Here is a 26,209-nt window from a genome sequence, read left to right as displayed (position 1 = left end):
AGCAGGGTTAGATTTGGGGAAAGTCAAGGGTGGGGAGGGCTTTTCCAGCCGAGAAGGGGAGGAGCTGGTGGTGGAGATGCACCTGGCAGATGATGCATGAGAGCAAAGAACCTCGGACATGGAGGACTTGGTGCTGGAACCCTGGCCCTGAGGGCGTCTGCAGTGTCAGAGCAGTGGCTGGAGTGGCGTATAGGCCAGGGGTGAGGGCACGGCGGGGAGGTGGACTATGAGGTCATGGGGGTGACGAGGAGGGATAGCCTGACCGGGTAGAAGCTGAGGCAGCTGGGGCCAGATCAGAAGGGGTTGGAAACTTTGATTTTATCCTGCAGGTGAGAGGGTGCACTTGGAGAATTCTTAGCAGGTCAAATGATAAGATTTGGGAACTGCCTCCCTGCCAGCAGGGCCAGGATAGAACGGGGCTGGTGGGAGGGCAGGGAGACCTTGGGAAGGCTGGCAATGGAGGAGCTGACAGGTGACAACTGGAGAGAAGGGTGGAGTCATGAAGGACCCCAGGGCAGAGACTAGTGATTCTAGATTCAAGTGTGGTTTGCAAAAGCTGGACGAGGAGTGATGAGTCTGAAGGAGAAGAGGTTTGGGGTCAGGGGCCACAGCCCAGTCAACTCTAGTGACCCAGACCAAATAATTTGGAACCAGAGAGGAGAGAATAGCTGCTCACCGATGCTCTTTATGCCCATAGAACAGAATCGAATATTTCGATATGTTTCCTTCTGTGCATCTGTTGCTTCAAGTAGGGACAAGTTCACTTATTCGTAAGTTGTAAATATTGCCTTTTAAACTTCCTGTTAGCTTTTACCTATGTCTTGTTCCTTTTATTTTTATTAACGACAGGTATTTGTTGAGACTATTTTCTGGTGATTAAATAGTTTCCTTTCTTTATCAATCCTTTTTTTTCCTCTCTTTTTTTTTCTTTCTCGGGTATAAACACTACTACTCTAAACATCTTGGGAAACGGCTTTTTCTGCGTTTTGCATTGTTTCCTTAGAATAGATTCACTGAAGTCAGGTTGCTGGGTTGAGCGTGTTTATACCTTGATTCACTGTGCTCTCCTCAGTGTTGTTCATGTGCTCTCTGGCAGCAAGGGTGAAACAGTCAAATCCTCTGTAATCTGACCAGCAGTAAACACCTTGTTGGGAGAAGGAAATGGCAACCCACTCCGGTATTCTTGCTTGGAGAATCCCGTGGACAGAGGAGCCTGGCGGGCTGCTGTCCATAGGGTTGCACAGAGTCGAACACGACTGAAGCGATTTAGCAGCAGCAGCGGCAGCAAACACCTTGTTAGAATTTGATCATTGACGTTAGGTATTTGGGAGAGTGGGGGTGCCATGGATAGAGCCAGAAGGGTTGGGAAGAGACCCTGGCTAATGACAGAACAAGGTAAGTTTGGTGTGATGTGTGTTGAGTTTGAGTTGAGAGGAGGAGATGGTTGGATGGCCTCACTGACACGATGGACATGAGTTTGAGCAAGCTCCGGGAGTTGGTGATGGACAGGGAATCCTGGCATGCTGTAGCCCATGGGGTCGCAAAGAGTTGGACACGACTGAGCGACTGAGCTGAACTGTGTTGAGTTTGAGAAAAAGGCGAGACCCAAATGGGACCATCGGGGAAATTGTTAGACTTGGGGTGTGGAGCTTAATGAGGGGTTAGGAGGCTGTGACATGGTTGTTTATTAGTGTCATGATCTCACTGGGTTGTCTCCCAATTTCTGATGATGGTGATGTCCCCACCTCCAGCCTGGAAATGGGGAAACTGAGGCTCCCAGAGCTGCACTCCTGCCCATAAGGGGCAGGGCTGGGAGTCATAAGACTGTACAGCTCATGTCGTGCTTTTGCTAATTATCCTGACTCAAAAGCATATTTACATACCAGAGAATGTATTTCCCCACCAGAATGAATGTTAACATGTAAACCAAAGCCCCACAGTTTTCGCATGTCTCCCAGACATGTTGCTTCGAGTTTCATTGCCTTCTTCTTAGCCCGTTTTTACTGTATTGTTCTAGGCAGACCTTGAGGCCGTATTCGATATGAACATGACAGAAGATAAAAAGACTCTTCCTGTGTTTTCGTGTTCGCTGGCCTCTCCATGTCCTTGGCAGCCATCACAAGTGGTAAAATATTTCCTTGGACATCAGTGCCACATGGACACTCTGCAGCCAGCACGAACTGGGGCGTATAACTCCTGGTCCTTCAGGCAGTCTTGGGATGGCTTTGCTCTGGTGACCTTGTTTGAAGCCAAGAGATTTTGCCCTAATGCCCCCTTTCTTCATTTTTCATCAGTTGCTCACATTTTATACCTGTAACTTCTGGAATATAAAATGAACTTTGGACACATATATGTCACACAGATACCCCACCCTTGTTCCTCAGGCTGGAGATTCTCGGATGTGAGAAAGGTGGACCTAGGATGAAAGTCGGACTGAGCTCAGATGTTTCCTTTGAGATAACTGAAAAAGGCTGCCTTTGACCTTTCATTCTGGGAAGAGGGGTAATTGGTAGGTCCAGAGTATTTTGGATAAAAACTTTTATAATTTTTATTTTGCCTTTGACCTTTTATTCTGGGAAGAGGGGTAATTGGTAGGTCCAGGGTATTTTAGTGAAAACTTTTATAATTTTTATTTTACTTGTAAATGCTTTATTTGCTGATGGACATACATAACTTCTACTAGTTGTTTAGCGTACTAATCTTTAGTCTCCAAACTAAGTACCAGAGATAAAACTGTAGAGAACTGCTTATTGTCTTTAAAAAATTAACTTTCAAAATAGCAAATTGATTCGATTCAAAGTTTAAAATTATCTTTGAAAGAAGCAATATGTTACTCTACTGTAAAATTAAGCATAATGAAAGTATAAATGTAGTAAGCCACTATCTTGTTTTTGGATTTTTAGAAAAATTTGGTTTCCCGTACTTTTTTGAGTCTGTGTGTGTGGATGTGTGTGTGTGTGTGTGTGTGTGTGTGTGTGTGTGTGTAATAAGGCACAAGCACGGGATTTGCAGTTTGCTAGGGGAGACAGACAAGTAAATGGCTACATTTCCACGAGGGTGTTGGTGCCTGGGTGGGGTGCATGGAAATGTATGGGTGGCTGCAGATGGAGAGGAGGCACTTCAGAAAGCCCCATGGAGAGCCCAGCAGTGCTTCCTGAGGGCAGGCGGGGCTGAGGTGGGTCTGGAATTGTGAATGCAGAAGTTTCCCAGGCGGGAGGGTTGGGGGTGAGGAGACTGCAGAAAAGATGAGCTGGTGCAGAGGTGATGGCATGGGCACCCTGTGGCTGAGTGCACAGTTTTTCACCCTGTGCTGTGGGTGGATGTTGGGAATCCAGGCAAGAGTTTTAAACAGAGGAGGAGCCAAATCCAGTGTCTTCCCCCGATGAATGGTCCAGGAGCCCCAGTCTCCCTGAGGTTTGAAACATGGATGCCTGGAGGGTGAGAGCTCCTCTCCTTTAAGATTACAAGCCAAGAGGATGTAGCCTGTGCTGCCTTTCCCTCCATGGGGGGAGCACCTGCCTTGAATCGAATTCGCGGTGAGAAGGAAGCACAGCGGAGGGATGGGAGAGTGAAGAGAGTCCATGGACCCTGTGTGAACCGAGGAGCTCAGCACCCTCTGCACCATCCCTACCCCGAGCTTCTCAGCTGTAGGAGCCCAGAACACCCTGATTTTTTGCTCTAGCCAGCTTGAGTCCTATTTCTGGGCCTTGCCATGGGGAGAGCACACATTCATATGCCAGGAAGAGACTGGGAAATTCCAGATCAAGGATGGATGTGTGTGTGTGTGTGTGTGTGTGTAGATATAATTTTTACATTTCTTAAGACCTGGGGAAATTTGAGTTTATGTACATGTAGGAGAAGGAAATAATAAAAGAGCAAAATTGAAGAAATAGTAAAAAGAAAGGGGCTAAAATGATGAAAGTTGTGATCTGCTGTGGGATCCAGAGGGTGGGACAGAACAGGCTTGACATAAGGGCTCCTCTCCATCTGAGGCCGCTGGGAAGAAGCAGGAAGCGGGTGTGGGGTGACAGCATGGTGCAGGGAGCTCTCGGACCACGGCTTCTGCTTTTTCTGTGAAGGTACGAGGGCAAGTCAACTGCTGACTAGTTTTCTCGCTGGTATAGTGACAGCAACTGAAGGTGTCCTACTCCTTTTGCTTTGCCATGTATCTTCGCAAAATAAACACTGTAATTGGAGAGGCTTTGTTTTTGTTCATTGTGGGGGGAGGGGGGCCATGGGGATGATCTCATAAATGCAGTTTAACTTATGTAATTAAATGCTTGCCCAGAAGGAGGAAATGTGTATATATATGTAAATTGGTTCAGTTCAGTTCAGTCGCTCAGTCGTGTCCGACTCTTTGGGACCCCATGGACTGCAGCACACTGGCCTCCCCGTCCATCACCAACTCCCGGAGTTTACTCAGACTCGTGTCCATTGAGTCAGTGATGCCATCCAACCACCTCATCCTCTGTGGTCCGCTTCTCCTCCTGCCTTCAATCTTACCCAGCATCAGGGTCTTTTCAAATGAGTCAGTTCTTCGCATTAGGTGGCCAAATTATTGGAGTTTCAGCTTCAACATCAGTCCTTCCAATGAATATTCAGGACTGATTTCCTTTAGTATGGACTATACATGTAAATGTATATGTGTAAATATGTATAAATATGATGTATATATATATAAATAAATAAAATGGTGACAGTTTAAGTGGTGCGGATGCTGCCTGCCCTTCCCGAGCAGTGGCATAAGGAGGAACGTGACTGTGTCCCCAGAGGTCCTCTTTCCTTCATGTCCATCACTGTGGGAGCACCTTCCCTGCTGGGTGTGGCTCCCGTGTTTAAGGGTAATCGGGATTTTCTCTATTTTTACCTTTCACGTGACTTCACCCCACCTGAGGCGTCACTTGACTGTATTGGTATCTCATATTCGTGTAGCTCTTCAGACTTCTGCAAAATGTTTTCTCATTTGATCAAATTGCAGCCTCAAGCAACTGGTTTATAAAGGCATTTTTCTTCTAGATCCTTAGTAGAGCCTTCTTTCTTTGTTCTGAATCTTCCTCTGAGGGCTTTAACTTTGATTTTTAGAAAAGAGATGTTTCATAACCACTTTACATCTTTTATGTTGTTTCAGAAACTGAGACCACATCTGAAAGACATGGAACGCTATGTTAAAAGTAATTGTCATCTATAACAGTAAATATGTACTTCGATTTTGCTTTTGCAGTTGCAGTTTAAAAAAAAGAAAAAACCTTTTGAAAAAGATAAGGATATTGTCTTGTGTTTGACTTTCAGCGATGGCACGTATTTGTTGAGGCTCAAGCATACTTTCAAGGACACAGGAGGTACCAGGGCCCCGGCTTGTGCCAGCCGTGGGAGCCGTGAGAGGCTGAGCTCAGATCAGCTCCACTGCGGGGCCCCACTGACCGATGCTCCTGGTGCTGCCCTTGGACCCACCTTCACTGAGTAGCCAGAGCCGGCTCCTCCCGGGCTTCCTGCAACCAGTTACTGAGCACGTGGGCTACTCACGTGGTCATTCCTTGGAGACCCAGACGCCTGGGCCAGCAGCCCCTTAGACCTCTGCTGCCTCTTAGCCCTGCTCCTTCCCCTCTGTGCAGGGCTCAGTCCGCCCTTCTCAGGTCCTCCTCTTCGTCCTTCACAGCATCTCCCTCACTCAATAAACCTCCTGCGTGAACAGTCCTGTTTTGATATCCATTTCCCAGAGAACCCAAACGAATACCTGGTCCCTTCTCCTAGAAGGTGTTGGCCATCCCGTCCCGCAGAATTCTTCCAGAGCCGGCAGAATCACGTCACATCTTCACACAAAGTGCCTTTACCCCTCTTCCCTGAAATGCTCTTTCCTCAGAATTCCCACAGCTCTTTGTGTCTTCCATTGGCATTTGTAGCCTTTGGTTTTATATTCTGCTCCTCTGTGTTCTGCCTGATCTCGCTCACTAAATGATACTGATGCTAAATAACACCAAGAACACCAACAGCTTTTTGTACATCTTGATTCCTTTTGGTGACATGCTTCTTTATTTGTAATAATAACAAGTAGCATTTAATCGGCACTTTCCCTGTGCCAAGGACCACCAGAAATACTTTACATGTACTTTTAATCCTCTCCCCTGTGCGGTGGGAAATATCATTATCTCCGTCTTCCTGATAAAACCCAGAGATATTAAGAACATTGCCCAACATTGCCCAGCTAGTGAGTGATAGCGTCAGGACTGAACCCAGGCAGCTAGCTCCAGAATCCCATGTTATTTTTTATCCAGCACCAACCACGTGCCAGGCATTATACTCAGCCCTGGGCATGCCTGAGCTTGCATTCAGAGAAACCAAAAATGCAATTTCCACGTACCCGGATCTGAGTCTGTGGGAGAGGAGCAGCCACCTATATGGATGTTCAGAAAAATTTCTTAGAGCCTTCCTGTGCCAGAGATTGTTTTCACTAGCCAGAAGTTCCCATCAATAAAGTAATAATTCAAGGGACTGCCCTGGCAGACTGGTGGTAAAAACTTCATGCTTTTGCTACAGGGGACATGGGTTCTATCCCTGGTCATGGAACTAAGATCCAGCATACTCTGTGGCATGGCCAAAAAATGAGTCGAGACCATGAATTAAGTTCTCCTGAAAGAAACCTCTCTCCTCCTGTATGTGTGAACAGACCCACCCCTGGGTACCCAGGGGAATGTTATTGTTGTTCAGTTGCTCGGTCATGTCCGACTCTTTGTGACCCCGTGGATTGTAGCCCACCAGGCTCCTCTGTCCATGGAATTTCCCAGGCAAGAAGACTGGTGTGGGTTCCTATTTCTTCTCCAGGGGATCTTCCCAACCCAGGGATCGACCCACATCTCCTGCATTGCAGGCAGATTCTTTACCTGTAGGGAGCCATGTCCAGCACATGTGGCCGGTCCTTCCTTGCTGTTGCAGTGGGTCATGATGAGGAGATGGGCCGGGACCACCGTGGCCAGTGAGGCAGGAATGGTCGACTGCCCTGGGTCATGAGATTGGACCACGCAGCAGCCCAAGCTTGTGACAGTGTGGAATGCACTTGCTATATCACCCTGAATTCTTGTAAGAGCCAGAGAGTAGGTACCTTAGGAAGTAGCCCAATGTGGACAAGAAATGGAGAATAGCCAGTGGCTGGAAATGAATGAGCACAGGAAAACATCGATGGGTCAATGCGGTGTTAATTTATCCCATGAACGGTGGTGAAAGGCAGCAGATGGACTGGGTTTCATGTACCTGCTAAATTAGGAACCTGTTTGTGCTCTAGCTTGTTGTTACTTTTTCTTTTTTAAAGAACTTGAGCCACTAAAAAAAGTTTTGTTTTGGCTATGCTGCATAGCTTGCAAGATCCTAGTTCCCTGAGTAGGGGTCGAACTCAGGGCCCAGGAGCAGAAGCCCACATCTTAACCACTAGGCCATCAGGGAGCTTCCTCTGGGTGTGTTTCCTAGTGGAAAGGCCTGAGGGAGTCTTGGTCTTCAGCTCAGTGATAATTGAAGAGATATGTGGTTTCTACGACCCGGTGTTGCTGCTGAATGGAAGGGGAGTCTGCTCCATAGTTGGTGATGAGCCCTGGATTGAGCAAAACTTAATGTGTGCTGAGGCTATCCCATCCAAGTGAATCTGACCGTGATTGGAAATTTCATCACCTTTTTGCATTCGGGGGTGTCACACCATTGTTTGTTCCTGTGCAGTACAAACTACCAGATGGCTGGACAGAGATTATTTCTTCCTGCCTGACTGTATCATTTTTCTACCCTTTGAGGTGAATGACGATTAGAGAAACAGCTTTCCCTAAAGACAGCAGAAAAGTCCTCTAGACCTGAATCATCACAAGGCATTTATGTACAAAAAATTTCTCTGTTATTACGGAAGAGGTCTGCTCACAATGTTGGGCAGAGGAAGTTTAAATTATTTTCTGTTTTTAGGGCATTTTCGTCCTGGTAAAGATACTACTTTTCTGTATTGCTTGGTCTTGAACGTTCTTCAAGCTTGAAGAGACAGACACTTTCGGAGGAAATTATGGTCGATGTCATGTCTGCTGTGCTTTTTTTTCTTTTTTATGATAAATAATCAGACATTGAAAAAAAATCTCTGGAACACTCTGGCAGCTTTTTTTTGTTTGTTTCTGAAATGAATAATTGCTTTGTAGTTTTTCTGGTTGTAAAATTTTACATACTCATTATAAACGTTTGACTTATAGGAATAAGCAAAAAATCATTTAAGTGTGAAAAAGCTCTTCACATCCTTCAGTCCCCTGATAACCAGTGTTAAAATTTTTGTAGGCGTGTTTTTGTGCTTGCTGTTGCTGATGTGTATGTAATCTCTATGTGTTTTGCGCGCACACAGGAAGGCAGTTTTACATGAGTAAGTCATTATGCACAGGCTGACACTCTGTTTCTGATCTGACATGCCTTGGGATGTTTTTCACATCAGTAAGTGAAGACTTACCTGATCCTTAAATGGCTCTATTGTGTCCCATGGGACTCACACAGCAAATTATCCACCACCCATTTCAGGTTGGGAGTCCAGGCTCTCTGCATTGTCAGCAGACCCAGGCTGGCGGGAGAAGAGTGGCTGCCTTTGGTTTCTCTTAGGGACGAGACAGGCCTGATGATGTCCTGGCTGATGAAGGGGCAGGGGACGATGGGGCGAGTTTCTGGAAGTAGAGAGAACCCTTCGCGAAAGGCTGTCTCAGTCTCCGCTGAATTAATTTCACAGAAAGGCCACCCTTTTAACCTGTCTTGGAGTGAAGATCATTCCCTTTGCAAGCTGGCTCTGGTGTCCTAAATAACCAGCTTCTGGGTTCTCTTTGGAGTTTAGTAACTGTTTACTTCCAGGCTTTCTACCAACTCTCTCTTAGGTACTTCAAAAAAATGGTGTTTCCAGGTGTACTTCCCTGCACTTCCTCCATCATTTTCTGTTAATGTTAGGCTCACTCAGGTAAGCAGTGCGGGAGAGCCGGACTGCCTGCCTGGGTTCCAGTCCTGGTGGGGACCTGACCCTGCAGACCCTCCCCTGCCGGTGCGACACTGCCTACTTCCTAGGGCTGTCAGAGGTTTGAGTTAATATATACAAATCCCTTTTGTAAGCCATTATTATGCTTATTAATAATGATTGTTTGACATAAGTAAGAGGCCTCTCTCTGCCCTCATCACCTCTCTTCTGCCTCCTTAGTTGTTAGAAGTGAGCTGGAGCTGTTCCCATTTAGCTCCTGTTTTATTTATTTTTATCTCTAACTCTCCCTCCTGAGTGAATCTGACTGTACTATAGGCCAATTCAGATCAAGAAAAGTGAAGTGCATCATTATGTATAAAATAGATAACTAATGAGAACCTACTGTATAGTCAGGGAACTCTACTGAATACTCTGTGGTGACCTAAATGGAAAGGAAATGCAAGAAAGAGGGGTTGTATGTATACGTATAGCTGATAACACTTTGCTGTACAGCAGAAGCTAACACCACGTTGTAAAGAAACTATATTCTGATTTTAAAAAAAGAGAAAGAAAAGTAGAAACAGTTATGCATTGCCTTAAAAAATCAGATGAAACTTGGTTCCTACAAAAGAAGAGATATATGAAAATGTATAAACTATTATGTATAAATTAAACTAGAAGGATATATTGTACAACATAGGGAATGTACCAATATTTTATAATAAACGAAGTATAATCTTTAAAAATTGTGAATCACTATATTGTGCACCTGTAACTTATTGTATATCAACTATATTTCATAAAGAGTGAATGTATATAAAACACATTAGATTTAAACATTATATTTCATTGGTGTATATATTTTGTTTTATTGTGTTGGCACTTGATATCTGTTAATAATAAAGTTTTAGAAGCCTGCATTTGAGAGAGATGTGTCAGAAATGTTTAAAAATAGCTCTACTTTTTACAACTTTAGCTCTAGGTACATGGAGTATATCTTTATCAGAATCACTTTTACATGGGGACTGTCAATCTAGAGTAGCAGAGTTTTAACATCTTTTCAACCTCTAGAATTTTACTTTCTTCACCTATCTTGCCATGTAGGTATAAAGAAATGAAAATAAGACACGTTAAAAAATGAAGTGGGGTGAATATAGCTTTTACAACCTTTCAGTTATACTAGGATTTGTTTCTACTGTCAGAATCTGCAAAGATGTTTTTGGATACAGGTAACAGAAAACCCAAATGTAAGCATAAACGAAGAAGAATTTTTTTTCTCCTTTAAAAATAGGCCCCAAAGCATGTGACCGCAAGCCAGCCGGTACGGCGGCTCAGTGATGCGACTGTCTGCAGGCCCCCCTCCTTGCTCTGCCCTCCCTAGTGCCCTCCTTCCGTGTGGCAGGTCTGCCGTCTGAGTGGCAAAATGCAGCTCGGGCATCGCGCCCGGACAGAACGTCCGGAGAAGCACTTGGGCTTTGTGTCCCTTTATGAACCGTGACTCTTTCCCGGCATCTCCGCCAGCATTCTTCCCAGTGCTCGTAGGGTCACAGGCTTGAGCCTGAAGCACTGGGTCCCAGGCTTGAGCCTAAACTCATGGTTGGCAGGGGGCTGTTCCCACTGTAATTGACTCCGCAGCATCGGGTCTCCCACCCCTGCCCCAAGAGCACACAGTTTTGTGGGGTGGACGGTCCCTGAACAAATGGGTCTGTTAGGAAGACAAGGGTCTGCTGTGGGCCTGACTGGGCGTGGGGGGCCAGAGGGCAAACCAGAGTGCCTGCGCCAGGCCACTCTTGCCTTCAGTTTAAATTCTACAGAGAACACCTATGGAAATAGTCCATTATGATACAAATTTGAATATATTGTCTGTTTTCAGGGGAAATTTCTTAAAAATTTAAAACAGCCCAACGTGGCTATAATCATGTGTAATAATAACAAAACCATCAGCAGAGCGAAAGTGAGAGTTTGAGTTTTCGTTTCAGTTTCTGCAAACAGGAATATGTAGTTTAGGTCTCTGCATGCTTCTAGAAGTATCAATGTTATGTCAGTGTTCTAGGCTCTTCCTTCTGCTGGGCTTGGCTCGTGGTGCGTGGGCACTGGGTTACTAGCACACCCGCTGTTGGCCCTGAGACATCGGAGAATTGGATGAGCGGTGTGGAGCCCCTTGCGGGGGATGCTTGAGTGGGTGGGTTCACAGTGCTTGTTTTGTTATACATGTACAAAACGTTCTTTCATGTATGTGCACGTGTGCTAAGTTGCTTCAGTTGTGTCCTAAAGCAACCCAGTGGTTGCTCTTTGCGACCCCATGGACTGTAGCCCCCCAGGCTCCTCTGTCCATAGGATTCTCTAGGCAAGAATACTGGAGTGGGTTGCTATGCCCCTCCTCCTGGGGATCTTCCCGACCCAGGGATCGAACCTGAGTGTCCTGCCTTGGCAGGTGGATTCTTTACCACTGAGCCACCTGGGAAGCCTTCTTTCACATATACTCAGTACTTTGAAAAGTATTTGGTATCTGTCATATGGCTGTGCACAAATAAATACTTTCAGTTGAATTAAGGTTGAAACTGAGACTGGGGTTTTATTGAGTGAGTATGATCAGGGAGGGGGGGTGATTAAAAAGACGGACTGTGGATGCTCTGTGGTGACTTAAATGGGGAGCAAATCTAAAAAGACAAAAGGGGATATATGTATACGTAGAGCTAACTTTGCTGTACAGTGGAAACTAACACAACATTGCAAAGCAACTATACTCCAATAAAAATTAAAAAAAAAAAAGATGGACTGTGGAAGCCAAATTAGGATAAACAAAGAAGTGAAGACTTCAGAGGGATTATTGATCAGGGTGGTGGGGTCATTAGCTTCAAGGACCCAGGAAGGTTGAAGAGTTGTCGGAATTGGGTTTCCAGAAGGAGTGAGCAGGAGAGGTAACGGGAGTGGAGGTTGGAAGGATGGAGGTTGGAAGGAGTGGAAGTTGGAGGGATGCCTGGGTGGCAGAGGGAGTGGAGGACGACCTCTGTGGAGACAGGGAAATGGGGCATCATCTGTGTGAGTGTGGAGATCAGTGCTGGTTGTGGGGGCAAAGACAGCGAGCCAGACCCTAAAATCTTCCGGAGAGTGTGCAGGGGGTGGTGGTGGGGTGGTGGTGGGGTGGTGGTGGGGTGGTGGTGGTGGTGGGGTGGGGGTGGCTTATGCAGCCCCTGGGACAGGAGCCCTCCACCTGCTGTGCACCTGAGCATCTCTGTGCACAAAAAGGTTTTGTATTTGCATATAATCAGTCCAAGGACTTTTTTTTATGTCTGCATAGACATAGATGCATTTTCAGATGTGAATTTCTCTTTGATGGTAATGATGATGGGAAAAGTGTTGAGTTACCACTGAAGCACAGTCAGCACGCCTGCTGTCTTATGACTGATTCCCTGCTGAGTCTTGAAAAGGCTTCATTATGAGGACTTTGCATCCTCCCCAAGTGAGTTCCAGGTCTGTTACCTGCCCTTGGCATGGTCCTGCGCACACAGGAGGTTCTAAACCCTCCTGGCTGGTGTCAGGAGAGGGCGTCCCTTCCTGCCCATACTGTCCCGACACTCTGGCTAGTGTTGCCGAAACTTTGCTGTGGAAGGTGGTTAGTATCACGGGGCAACCCCTATTATCTGGACCCATTTTTTCTGCTTTTCCTTCTTGGACAAGGAGACAATGTGTTGTCCTTGAGGGCAGCTCTTCATGGGCTCGCCATGGCCTGTGACACTTCTTGGTGGTGAGTTTCTTTTTCTTTCCCTGTCAACATTTCTATAACAAGCAAGACAACCCATCCCAAATCTCAGGCTTACAGAGACCTTACGGCGGCAAGTGTCTGTTTTGTTCCCTCACCTGTCTGCATTGCTGCATGGTTCTGCCCTGGCTGCAGGTTGCTCTGCTCCATGAGTTTTCTCATTTCTTTTTTGTTAAATCTTAATTGGAGTATAGTTGATTTACAATGTTGTGTTAGTTTTGGGTGTACAGCAAAGTGAATCAGTTATATATATATATATCCACTCTTTTTAGATTCTTCCCATGTAGGTCATTAACAGAATATTGAGTAGAGTTCCCCATGCTATACAGTAGGTCCTTCTTAGTTATCCATTTTATCTATAGTACTGTGTATATGTTTACTCTAACCTCCCTGGACCAGACACTACCTGAGGCTCTGCAGCCACTGCTGAATCGGGCTCCTGATGACTGGTGGTCCACAGCAGTTCGAGAGCTCAGCCTGGATCAGTGTGGGTGGGCATTTTCTAAAGGTGTGGATGGAGGGCGGGAATAATTTGTGGCATTTTTTTAGGGAGAAAGGGAGGGAGGGCAGAGACCAAGGCAGCTGTGAAAAGGTTGAAACCACTAGGCTCTCATTAGCCCTTATGTAAGGGCACATTTCTCATGATGTTCATCCAGGTCGGTGTTTTCTGTCTTGTGTCTGAGTCAATTTTCCTTGTTCTCATTGTTCCTGAATTATGTTTTATGAAGTCGCCATGTCCACCCTGAGTTTTTCACTCAGCCCCCTTCCCTCTCACCAGCGTGTGATGTTGAGCATCGTATTTGGGTGCCAGCATCTAGGGAATGTGAGTGAATGACACCGTCTGCATCCACATGCAGCCGTGTGGGCAGCACTGGGGTGGCTCTGAGCCCTGGTGTGGGTGGGGGAGGGAGGGCTGGAGGATGGGGGGTCACTCCCTACTTGGGAGGAGCTGTTCTGAGCCCCTACTTCCTCTTTGACAGTGTCCACCAGGGCCCCTGAGTCTGAGAAGAGTGTTCCCTCTTCCCTTGGTGCTTCCGGGTGTGCTGAAGCTCGTTTTAGTGAACTGGGTTATAGTGATCAGATCCTAAAAGGAGTAGGATTGCTCCTGAAAAGGACCATATGTAGGAGGAAGTGGAGGGACAGTCCCCCTGGCTTTGGAGCATCTGCTGCTGAACTGGGATGAAGTGCTGTCCCTTATCGAAGTTCTCATTAAGCGGTTGAGTTTCACGAGTCATTGGGTTTTATGACTTCACAGGTGAAGCTGGGTTGTTCCTGGCTAGTTCGGTGGCCTTTGCCTGGAGCTAGGTAATTGTGGGACAACTAACATTTATTTAAATAATGCTGACTCTGTGTTTAGAGGCACCTTACTGTGTTCATTTTATCACACAGGAACTATTGTTGGCCCCCATTTCTCAGGTGAGGAAATTGAGGCACAACATATTTAAATAACTTGCCCAGGTCCTGTGGCTTTTGTACTTGAAACCAGGTGGCCTGCTCCAAAGGTTTTTGCACTCCAGCTTTGCTACTGTCTTCCAACTAAATGTGGGGAAATAACTGTCAGCGGGAGGCTTAGCTGCACAGGGGAGGGTAGCTTTTGGTGTGGAATATAGATTATTTTTCAGATATAATGGAATATAATAGACACAGTTCATTGGCTATTGGATGGTGGTCAAGGAGAATGAGACATTAAAGGAAGTTTGTTTACAAATCCCAGAATGACCCCCAGCTCTGTGAAGCTGTCCGCTGGTTGCTCCTCTGTGGTCAGTGTGAATGCACTTGCCTGGCTTTGTGAGGCCAGCAAGGCCACATGCTAGCGTCCGTGTTGGACATACCCAGACCGAGACTTCCTCTCTTTCCCGCTTCCTTACTGGCCCCACAGGGCGGTGGGGAGGTTGCTAAGGACCCTCTTGGGGAGCCAAGTGGTGCCCATTCTCAGGGCCACACTCTCCCCCTATGTCTTAGGGTCTTCTCTCTCTCCTACTTCTCTCCATCTGCTTCCCTGCATATCCCTTCCCCAAGGAGATGACATTTCTCTATGTTCCTGATCGGATTTCTGCGTTTGACTTATTCCCACGTGTCTCGGAGGCCTTTGTGCAGCTCACGTTCGGGCTGGAGCCCCAGATGGGAGTCTTGCCCACATTTCTGACTGGCCTGGTACCTTGGGCAGGTTATGGATGATCCTGAATCTGAAGTTTTTTTTTTTTTTACTTGACCACACCTGCCGCATCTCCCTCATGGGGTTGTTGTTGTTGTTCAGTCGCTAAGTTGTGTCTGATCCTTTGCGCCCCCATGGACTGCAGCATGCCAGGCTTCCTTATCCTTTACCATCTCCTAGGGTTTGCTCAAACTCATGTCCCTTGAGTCGATGATGCCATCCTATCATCTCATCCTCTGTCTCCCTCTTTTCCTCCTGCCCTCAATCTTTCCCAGCATCAGGTTCTTTTCCAATGAGTCGACTCTTTGCATGAGGTGGCCAGAGTATTGGAGCTTCAGTCCTTCAATGAATATTCAGCATCAGTCCTTCCAATGAATATTCAGGGTTGATTTCCTTTAGGATTGACTGGTTTGATCTCCTTGCTGTCCAAGGGATTCTCAAGAGTCTTCTCCAGCACCTGCAGTTCAAAAGGATCAATTCTTCGGTACTCAGCCTTCTTTATGACCCAACTCTTACATCCGTATATGACTACTGGAAAAGCCATAGCTTTGATTATATGGACTTTTGTTGGCAAAGTGATGTCTCTGATTTTTACTATGCTGTCTAGGTTTGCCGTAGCTTTTCTTCCAAGGAGCAAGCACAGGGTTGTGGTTAGGGTCAAATATAATAAATCCATGAAAGTGTCTCTTAAAGAGTAAATATACAGTGTTATTAGTAGTTCCGACCTTCCCAGTTGGCCTTCACTCCCTGCTTTGAGGCCCGGCCTGTACTTTGGTCCCAGTGTGATTTCCATTACTTAATTGTGTCCCTGTCTCTGGGGCCCCTGCACCTTATTCTGTTCAAATTTCCTAGCGCTTGGCACAGGCCTAGTTTGCAGGGGGAGGGGCCAGTTGTGTTTGAACGAGCAGGTGAAGAGACTCTTTCTAAAGGAAGTTTATGGTCATTTTTTTTTTCCTGAACAGTCCTCTTATTATAATATCTATGCATCTTGAAGTTAAAAAGCAGATTGTCCTGGTGGTCCAGTGGCTAAGAGTCTGCTTTCCCAGTGCAGGGGACCTGGATTCACTCCCTGGTCAGGGAACTAGATCCCACATGCCACAACTGAGGGTCCTGTGCGCCCCAACTAAGACCTGGTGCAGCCAAATAAATTTTAAAAATTATTAAAAAAAAAATAAAAGGCAGCTCTGTGATCCTGTCTGTGTGCCCTGCTACCGAGCCCTAACTCCCCATGCCTGAGGCCACCTTCTCCAAGATCTGTGCTTTCTAAATAGTCATCTCATGAGTCTTGTGTTTTATAAAAAAAATAAGACAGATAAAGGAATCATTCTAGATTTTGAAGACTTAGTTCAGTTCAGTTGCTCAGTCGTGTCCGACTCTTTGCGACCCCATGAATTGCAGCACACCAGGCCTCTCTGTCCATCACCAATTCCCGGAGTCTACCCAAACCCATGTCCATCGAGTCGGTGATGCCATCCAACCATCTCATCCTCTGTCGTCCCCTTTGGTATTAATTTTTTTGTTCATTTGACAAATATGTGTTGAGTACATGTCGGACACCCCGCTCTATTCCTGGGTCTGGGAATACAGTGGTGACCAAATCACAGGTGGATGGCATTCCTGCCTGCCTGAGGCTTCCATTCTAGTGGAGTGGAATAAGGGAAGAAAGGAATGAATCAGTCTTGACTGATGAGGTGTGCCATGGGGAGGGATCATGTGAGGGGGACTCCCGGACCTCCGAGGAGTCCTCACCGGGGTAAACAAAGTGCATAGTTACCGATGTTACACTCTTGGTTTCACTGTTTGCAGATGACCTTGAGGGCATCACAGTGTCTTGTTGTGAGTACGTCAAGCTCTGTCCGGCTGCCCCCATCAACAGAACAGGCAGGGAGTGGTGGGGAGGAGGTGGCTGGGCTCTGGCTTCTGGCGGGCGTTCCTGTCTGCATGAGGCCCTCAGCCTTGACAAGGAGCCGCTCTGCTCAGGTTGCTGACCCTGACATGTTTCTGAAGGACCAGGGGAACCCGGGGAAGATGGACTCTTGGTGGCCCACAACCTTTCTGTGCGTCTTACGGCTTCAGCCCACTCACGGCTGGCTGCCTACCAGACTCCGTGCCAGAGAAGGAGGGTGACCTGTGGCTCATGGGGACCCCTGAGATTTCCCTGCAGAGGTTGAGCGTGGCCTTAGCTCTGAAGGATGGGAAGCAATGAGCTGGACGAAGATCTGGGGTGGGGAACACATGTGGGAAGCTTGGGAGATGGAAAGAAGCCACGGCGGCCAGAGTGCAGGGCAGCATGGAGAGTGTGGCGTCGGGTGGACTTGGCCTTGAGCGGAGGAAAGGCTATGGAGTAGTGGTAAAGGGTTTGGGTTTTATTTTCAGTGCTACTGATTTGGTTTATTCCGTTACCCTGTTGACTGCAGCGTGGAGAGGGGACCGCAGAGGGAAAGCAGGGAGGCAGGGACCCCTGGGTGGGGATGGGGGCACAGTGCCCGGTGGGGTGGTAGAGGACCCAACACCCTGGAGGCGGGCTGGGAAGCAGCTGGGAGGACCCGAGATGGGGATTGGGGTTCAGCTCGAGCAGCTGCGGGAAGAGCAGAAGGTGAGGGGAGAAGACTCCGGACTCTCCCTGGAGCCGGCAGTGGACCGTGAGAGCTGAGGCTGCAGAGTGGGAGGGACCCCTCCACAGAGGGGTAACGTTTCCCTCCTGATAACTAAAGGGTCAGGTCGCCTCTTTCGTGTCGGCATGAGATCTGATGGCTTACACGTTGTGGTCACTGCCCCATGATTGTGTATTAGAGGCTATTTGTCTCGTTTAGTGCATTCAAGGAAATATTGAGCTAAATGCTTATGCTCCCTGCAGGGCATGTAATGGTGCTGAGACCACCTGGGGATCTGTGAGGTGGGCAGTGTCTCTAACAGAGGAGACAGATCATTCCATCAGAATTGAGCCCGGGGTTGCACCAGGAAATCGAGCACAATGTGACACAGTCTGTGACCGGGAGGAAGAGGGTGGTGGGCTGCAGAGCGGAGGCCCTGACCTGGCCTGGGGGCTGGGGAGGTTTCAGAGGCCCTCTGAGCAGTTGGTGTTGGAGTAAACGTTTAACAAAGCCCTTGGAACTGGCACACTCGAGGAAGGCACTGGAGAACTCCACAGCAAGGCTGTGTCACTCATGAGAACGGTAATGCTCATGTGGATTAAGGATCCTGGTGTCGTTACCTGCTCGCATGCAGGTAAACTTGTTAGTTACCAGGAACTTGCACTGCTCTGTGCTCTGTGTGATTTTCGGACAAGAAACGGGAATATGAACTTGGCCGTTCCTATGATCTTTCCATCTTAGGTACATTGTTTTAAAGAACCAGTGCAGATTTTTCCACAAAAGGCGCTATGTAGTTATCAGAGGAAAACAACTCTTTAGATTCATCAGTGTGAATGTTAACTTTTTAGAATGTAGACGTGGCAGTGAGTGTGTTCTCACATATTCACAGACTTAGGACCCCAAAGCTGATACGACTCTGTTATAGATTGAATAGCAGCATGGTTTTTTTTTCCCCCCTTGAGTAATCTTGTCAAATTTTAAGAATGCCCAAATAGCTAACACCTTGGTCGGGATGCTGCTGGAAAGGCACAAACAACCTTGTTTCCTGAGGAACCTGTGCAGAGGTGTGTTGACAGTGGGTGACTTTTCTGACCTGAGCCAAAAGGGATGCTGGCTGTAGTGTTGGCTTGGCCCCTGCAGGGGCCAGGGTGGGGTGGGGGGACATGTTCCTGGGCTGAATTCCTTGCACGTCCAGTCGATCAACCTGCAGCTCTGGTTTATCAACACTAAACACATGGGAGACACATGGCTGGAACGATGTTAGGAACACAGGACCCACTGTGTCCATGCAGGGGCCACACAGGTCAAATAGAAGCTGGAGGGATGCGGTGACCAGTGGCCCAAGTGGATGTGGGCAGGTCGGGAGGGCCTGATGTGGTAGCTGGAGGGAGGGAGGAGAGACTGGGCCGTGGGGCGCTCCTGGCAGAGTTAGGCTCATCCTTTATGCGTGCAAAGTCACTCAGTCGTGTCTGACTCTGCGACTCCATGAACTGTAGCCTGCCAGACTCCTCTGTCCATGGGATTCTCCAGGCAAGAATGCTGGAGTGGGTTGCCATTTCCTACTCTATGGGATGTTCCTGACCCAAGGATTGACCCGCGTCTCTTAATGTCTCCTGCACTGGCTGGTGGGTTCTTTACCTCTAGCGCCATCTGGAAGCCCCCATCCTTTATGGTCTGGGTCTAAACCACCTCAACTTTTGCTTCCCCACCCCGACCGGAAATCATCTTGTCCCTCCCAGGACCCTCACTAACCCCTGACCTTCCAGCTGCTCTATAGCGGTTGTGACCTTGGCTGTGACCTTGAGGTCTGGGGGTGGGGGAAGGGACAGGCCCCAGGTCACCTCAGAGCTCCCCTTAGGTGGAGAAAGAAGTGGACAGAAATGCACTTTACTGCATTGTTTTGTCTTATAAGGGGACATGACTGGTTTTTGTATTCCTTTGTTTCTGAAAAGATTGTTCGTGAATGCTGATAATCATGTAAGGTTGTGGTTGTAAATGGGAACTTTTTCTTTTCAGACAATGTGGATGCCAGCGATCTTAAGCAGTTTTTTGAGACCAACTATTCTCAGATATATTTCATCTTCTATGAAAATTTTATAACACTGGAAAATAGTTTGAAATTAAAAGGTAAGAATTTTTACAAAATTTTTTTTGATATACAAAGTTCTGTTTTTTTTTTTTTTTTTAATAAAAATACAGGAAGTTCTTGGAGGTTGTGTGTGTTATGTGCTACAAGTTACATGTCTTTAAGCTTCCTCTCTTTCCAAACACTTAGCAGAGCTGTGAACTCACAGCGGTTGCGTCTTTCCCTTGAACTTTCTCTTGTACAGGCGTTAACTGAACAACAAACAGCCAAGGGGAAAATAGAAAGACAAGAAATCCACAGAAGGGGACTTCCCTGGTTGCCCCAGTGGCTAAGACTCTGCACTCCCAGTGCTGAGGGCCTGGGTTTGATCCCTGCTCAGGAATTAGAATGCACATGCTGCAACTAAGAGTTTGCATATTGCAACTAAAGAGCCTGCATGCTGCAACTAAGACTCTGTGCGTGCACACACACACACACACACACACACACACACACACACACACACACAAATATATATATATAAAAATAAAAGGAAAACCACAGAAAGTGTGAGTTCCATTCCAGAGGTTGGCGAGGGGCAGTGCGGTGGGCTGAGACAGGGTCACATGGAAAGAAGAGGCCTTAGAGAGGAACATGGAGGCCACACAGCTGCCACTTAGGCCTTGCAGGGGACACTACTCCAGCCTCTGTTATGTCAGGGCACACGTGGGCCTGGGCCCAGGATGCCAGCACCTGTTCTTTTTAAATGAATTTCTTAGCTTTTCCCCTTTGTGATTTATAAATTGGTACACATCTTGAACTTAAATTTTTTTTCTGCCAAATTAGTAGCTATCTCAAATATGGAATGATGTGATTTTTATCTTGCCTCCTAGTTCTGTCCTACTTCATAGAAGTGTGATAATATATTCAATCAAATAGCAAAGAAAAAAAAAATTAAAACCTGGTATCTAAGAAAACAACCATATAATCTACAAACCTCATTTTTCAAAAGGCCCTCCCTCCATCCCTGTTCTCCCTTTTCTCCCTCCATCCTTTAGGAAAATTTGGTGGTTCAAGACAGTCAGTCAGTTTGTGCTGCGTAACAAATTGCACAACAAGCCATCCCAACACTGAGTGCCTTCAAACAACCACTAGTCATTTAGTTTGTGATTTTTCTGAATCTGTTGGGCAGTTCCTCTGGTTTGGGCTGGCTCCTCCCTCTGACTGGCTAGTGGCGAGTGGCCTCATTCACACATGTCCTGATTGTCAAGCTGCTGCCCAGGGCACCTTAGTGCTCCTTCACGTGGGCCCTCTTGCCCAGCTGGCAGGCTTCCTTGGGCTCCTGCACACGTGGCCTCAGGGCTCCGTGACCTGCTAGCGAGTAAGGCTTTTTGAGCTTACCTCACATTTGCTGTCGTCACCATGGTTGGAGCAGGTCACGTGGCCTCTCGGATTCTGGGGCTGGAGAGAAATAGACCTTTCTTGATGGGGAGAAGACCCTGCCCTGTTGCCTTGTATCTCCTGCAGAGAGTCACAACGAAGGACCGATAAAAAGAGGGGAGAGGCTTTACAGTTTCTTGCTTTTAGTACAGTCTGTGTGTTGACTGGGGAGAAGGCAATGGCACCCCACTCCAGTACTCTTGCTTGGAAAATCCCATGGATGGAGGAGCCTGGTAGGCTGTAGTCCATGGGGTTGCTAGGAGTCGGAGACGACTGAGCGACTTCACTTCCACTTTTCACTTTCATGCATTGGAGAAGGAAATGGCAACCCACTCCAGTGTTCTTGCCTGGAGAATTCCAGGGACAGGGGAGCCTGTTGGGCTGCCGTCTATGGGGTCACGCAGAGTCGGACACGACTGAAGCGACTTAGCAGTAGCAGTGTGTTGACTGGAGCCCAGGGGAGGAAGTTACCAAAACAAAAGAAGAAAGGAAAATTGTTGCTAGGAATAACAAAATCATCTTGTGATCCCTTCAGCCCTCCAGTTATTCAGCCAAAACCTGCATTGTTGGCTCTGCCTTCAAAACGTATCCAGAATCGCCGGTCTCTTGCCCCGGCCTCTCCTCCTGACCTCTACTCCTGACCTCCTCCCGTTGTCCTCACCTGGGTTACCACAGCCACCTCAGAACTGGCCTCCCTGCCACACCGTCCACCAACCCCACCCCATCCCACCCCCGTCAAAATCTCTTAGAAAGACCAGCTGGAGGGTTGCTTTACAGCATCTGTCAGTCATGAGCTCCACACTGCAGACCCTCCAGTGGCCTCCGGGTCCCCTCACGCCCTGCCTGCCCACCCGCCTCACCCCCATGACTCTGCCCCTCACTCCAGACACAAGGGCCTCCTCGCTGTATCCTCCCCATGCAGACCCGCTCCCCCACGGGGACCCTGCCCTGTCCAGTCCCTCCACCTGGAACACAGCCACCCCCCATTTCCATACCCCGGGTCTCCCTGTGGCTGCTCCCTCACCTCTTTGAGGTCTCTGCTCAAGTGTCCCCTTATCAGCAGGGTGTCCCCGACTTCCCTAGTCAACCCCAGAACTGCCCTTTTGGGCATTCCCATCTGCTTCTTGGTTTCCTCACTCATTTCTGGAGAGCCTCCTCCTGCCAGAATGTAAGCCTCCCCAGGGCAGGGGTTGTTGTGTTTGATTCACTCATGTGCCCTCAGGTCCCAGAAGAATCCCTGACACGGAGACCATCCTTGGAGTTTGTTGAGTGAATGAGTGACAGCCGCTTCATAGAGCTGTGAGGGTTCAGATCCAGGGTCAGCAACGTAATTTTAACCTAATTTTTAATATCTTAAAATTGGCACATTGTCATGATAATGAATTCTTTTTTTATATATTTCAGGGAATAATAAGTCACAAAGGGAGGAGCTGGACTCCATTCTCTTTCTTTTTGAAGTAAGTTTTTATTAATTCATTTAACTTTTAAGATTCTCATCAAAAACATGGTATTTTAGATCTTTAATGTTACTTGAAGACAAGTAAAAATGATGGGCATGTGTATCCTGCCTTCCTCTTTTACAAACAAGGTGCTAAGAATGTTCTTGTGATTTTTTTTTTTCCCTTGTGGGAGAATTTTTCCTGTGTGGGGATCTAGATAGGAAGTTATTAGATGGGAATGTATGTACATTTTAAACGTTGATATTGCCAAATTGGCCTTCAAAAAGGTCGTATAAATCTATATGTAAACTTCCATGTAAGTCTTATGTAAATTTCCCCAACTAACCCTCCAGATAATTTTTTTCTTTTTAACATATGCAAATTGACATGTAAAAACTCACTGTTTTTCATGTATATTTCCCTGACTGCTTTTGAGGTTGCCACCTATGTGTCTCTGTGTTCACGAGTGTTGATCATATGTTCTCTCCAAAGGTGGCACAATGGCTGTGGCTTTTGATCTGTTAAGAGTAAAGTCTTTCTTGTCCACATACATCAGACAAGTGATCAGATTACTGATGCCTTGAGAACTACACTGGAACCAGATTATAGGTTCTGAACGCTAATTGTTGGTTATCTAGAAATGATTCGTGCTTTGAAAAGACATATGCTGAGCTTGGTGGGAGACCAGCTTTGTGACTGTTGAGGAAAGTTGTATATGTATTTGCTGCAGAGCTGGCTGAAGGGGCGGCAGAGGGGGAAGGCTGCCCGGGTTCATGGAATAAAACAGATGCAGAAACCTCCAGCCTGGTACGGGTTCCCGGCTGGCAATTCGTCACTGGTCACCCATCTTCTCCGAGGGCCATGCTCCTTCCTCAGAGTCCCAGACATTGATTCAGGGCATGTTTTGTGGTGGTTGTCTGTTTTTCCTGTGGTTACCCTGCTGTGAATGAAGCTGGCACAGAGGAGCTGTTTTTAACAGGAGCTGTAATTATGTCTGTCATTTAAACAGATTTCTACTGACCACTGCTGGTTGAACTCTTCTGTTAATTTACATTATTTATGTAGAAGGTTAATGCATTTGCTAAAGAACCCACCACACAGAGATAAAGTGTGAGGATAAAGCTCACAGGCTTCCCACACTCACCATCACCACCTCTCCCCACACCCCCACCTTGCCACTAAGTTTAAGGTCCAGAAACTGCAGTGTACCTCCTCCCTGATCCCATCCCTGCTCTCTGCTCCAAAAGCAGCCACGCCTTGCACTTCGCCATACCCTTGCTCCTCACAGATAGTTTTCCACAAGCATTTGTGCCCATGAACAGTGTGAAAGAAAGTGAAGTCACTGAATCGTGTCTGACCTTTTGCAACCCCATAGACTGTAGCCTACCAGGCTCCTCCATCCATGGGATTTTTCAGGGAAGAATACTGGAGTGGGTTTCTATTTCCTTCTCCAGGGGATCTTTCCTAATGAACCCAGGTCTCCCTCATTGCAGGCAGACGCTTTACCATCTGAGCCACCAGGGAAGCCCATGAACAGTGTACCATGTGACTTTGTTTGGTTTTGAGGGTCATAAAGATGGCCTCATCTGGTGTGTGGTCACCAGGAGCTGGCCTGGCAACCCAGTGATATTTCTCACCTTTATCTGCGTGTAGTTTGTTCATTCCATTCCCATGCCAGGTCAGGTGGATGTGTGTGTTGTTCTGTGCTGTGCTTTGTTGCTCACTCATGCCCAACTCTTTGTGACCCCGTGGATCGTAGCCCTCCAGGCTCTTCTGTCCATGGAATTTCCCAGGCAAGAACACTGAAGCAGGTTGCCATTTCCTACTCCAGGGGTCCTTCCTGGCCCAGAGCTCAAACCATCATCTCTCCTGCATCTCCTGCATTGGCAGGCGAATTCTTTACCACTGCCCCCGCTCCGGGAAGTGCAGATGTATATAGGTGATTTAATTCCAACATTTTGTCTATAGATGATGTTGGTTTTCTTGGTAGGCAGGCAGATGGTCATAGAATAAAGGTCCCTCTGGTTTTCTTGTCTTTCTGCCCTGGCTCACTCTCCAGTATGCTGGTAACTAGCAATGATAAGATTGGCTCTCCTTTTTCTGATTTAAAGAGAGTTTTGTTAATGTTTCATCACTAAGAATAGTGTTTTCTGTAAATATTTGGTAGGTACTCTTCATCATATTAGATAGGTTTGTTTCTATTCATAGTTCAGTTCAGTTCAGTCACTCAGTCGTATCTGACTCTTTGCGACCCCATGGACTGCAGCACGCCAGGCCTCCCTGTCCATCACCAACTCCCAGAGTTTACCCAAATTCATGTCCACTGAGTCAGTGATGCCATCCAACCATCTCATCCTCTGTTGTCCCCTTCTCCTCCTGCCTTCAGTCTTTCCCAGCATCAGGGTCTTTTCAAATGAGTCAGCTCTTCACATCAGGTGGCCAAAGTATTGGAGTTTCAGCTTCAACATCAGTCCTTCCAATGAACACCCAGGACTGATTTCCTTTAGGATGGACTGGTTGGATCGCCTTGCAGTCCAAGGGACTCTCAAGAGTCTTCTCCAACACCACAGTTCAAAAGCATCAGTTCTTCAGCGCTCAGCTTTCTTTATAGTCCAACTGTCACATCCATACGTGACTACTGGAAAAACCATAGCCTTGACTAGACGGACCTTTGTTGGCAAAGTAATGTCTCTGCTTTTTAATCTGCTGTCTAGATTGGTCATAACTTTCCTTCCAAGGAGTAAGTGTCTTTAATTTCATGGCTGCAGTCATCTTCTGCAGTGATTTTGGAGAGATTTATTAAAAATCATGGATGAGTTTTGAAGTTTTCAAAAGTTCTTTCCTGCATTGATTGGGATGATTCTTCATGAATATGAATGTGATGAATTCCAGTTCTGAATTTTGGGGAGGCCAGTATTTTGATTGCATTTTTGGATCTATGTTCACAACTGAGGTTGATTTAGATTTTCTTTCCTCACATGGTTTTGGGGCTTTCCAGGTGGCACTAGTGGTAAAGAACCCACCTGCCAAAGCTGGGGACATAAGAGACACAGGTTCAATTCCTGCTTTGGGAAGATCCCCTGGAGGAGGGCACAGCAACCCACTCCAGTATTCTTGCCTGGAGAATCTCATGGACAGAGGAGCCTGGAGGGCTACAATCCATAGGGTCACAGAGAGTCGGACATGACTGAGCAATTTAGCATGGTACAACACACTGTTTTGAATGATCCGGTTACAAAGGTTATAGGATATGTTGTCAAGAGTCCTTTTTCTATTATATAAAATAATTTCTATAAGATTGAACTGATCTGCTTCTAGAAATTTTTTGATTCTTTCCTATAAAAACCCTCTGAAACTAGCTTTTTTGGTTTTGGGCTTTTTTTTTTTTTTGGTGGGAGGACTTTGCTCTATTTCTTTAATAGTTTTTGGATTCAGTTCAGTTCTGTTCAGTCGCTCAGTGGTGACCAACTCTTTGCGACCCCATGGACTGCAGCACGCCAGACCTCCCTGTCCATCACCAACTCCTGGAGCTTGCCCAGCCTCATATCCATCGAGCTGGTGATGCCATCCAACCATCTCATCCTCTGTCATCCCCTTCTCCTGCCCTCAATCTTTCCCAGCATCAGGGTCTTTTCAAATGAGTCAGCTCTTCACATCAAGTGGCCAGAGTATTGGAGTTTCAGCTTCAACATCAGTCCTTCCAGTGAATGTTCAGGACTGATTTCCTTTAGGACTGAGTGGTTTGATCTCCTTGCAGATTACTTTATGATTATTCAGATTTTTTTTTGAAATTCTGATTTGGTTAATTG

General features: G+C 46.9%; 1 protein-coding gene across 7 annotated transcripts in view; it reads left to right on the top strand.

Moving 5' to 3' along the window:
• Positions 1 to 26,209, top strand: part of RALGAPA2 (Ral GTPase activating protein catalytic subunit alpha 2) — a 287,034-nt gene that overhangs the window by 15,046 nt on the left and 245,779 nt on the right. For all 7 annotated transcript variants that reach the window (XM_081558721.1, XM_081558719.1, XM_081558720.1 and 4 more), the window contains exons 2-3: positions 19,473 to 19,583; positions 22,366 to 22,418. In XM_081558721.1, coding sequence (XP_081414847.1) covers positions 19,473 to 19,583; positions 22,366 to 22,418 — 164 coding nt within the window. The remainder of the gene's footprint in view (positions 1 to 19,472; positions 19,584 to 22,365; positions 22,419 to 26,209) is intronic.

The sequence above is a fragment of the Giraffa tippelskirchi genome, chromosome 13 (genome assembly GCF_054371585.1).
Source record: "Giraffa tippelskirchi isolate mGirTip1 chromosome 13, T2T-mGirTip1v1.2.pri, whole genome shotgun sequence".
Taxonomy (NCBI): domain Eukaryota; kingdom Metazoa; phylum Chordata; class Mammalia; order Artiodactyla; family Giraffidae; genus Giraffa; species Giraffa tippelskirchi.
The sequence above is the reverse complement of the archived record's forward strand: the minus strand, read 5'-3'. Positions and strand labels throughout refer to the sequence as shown.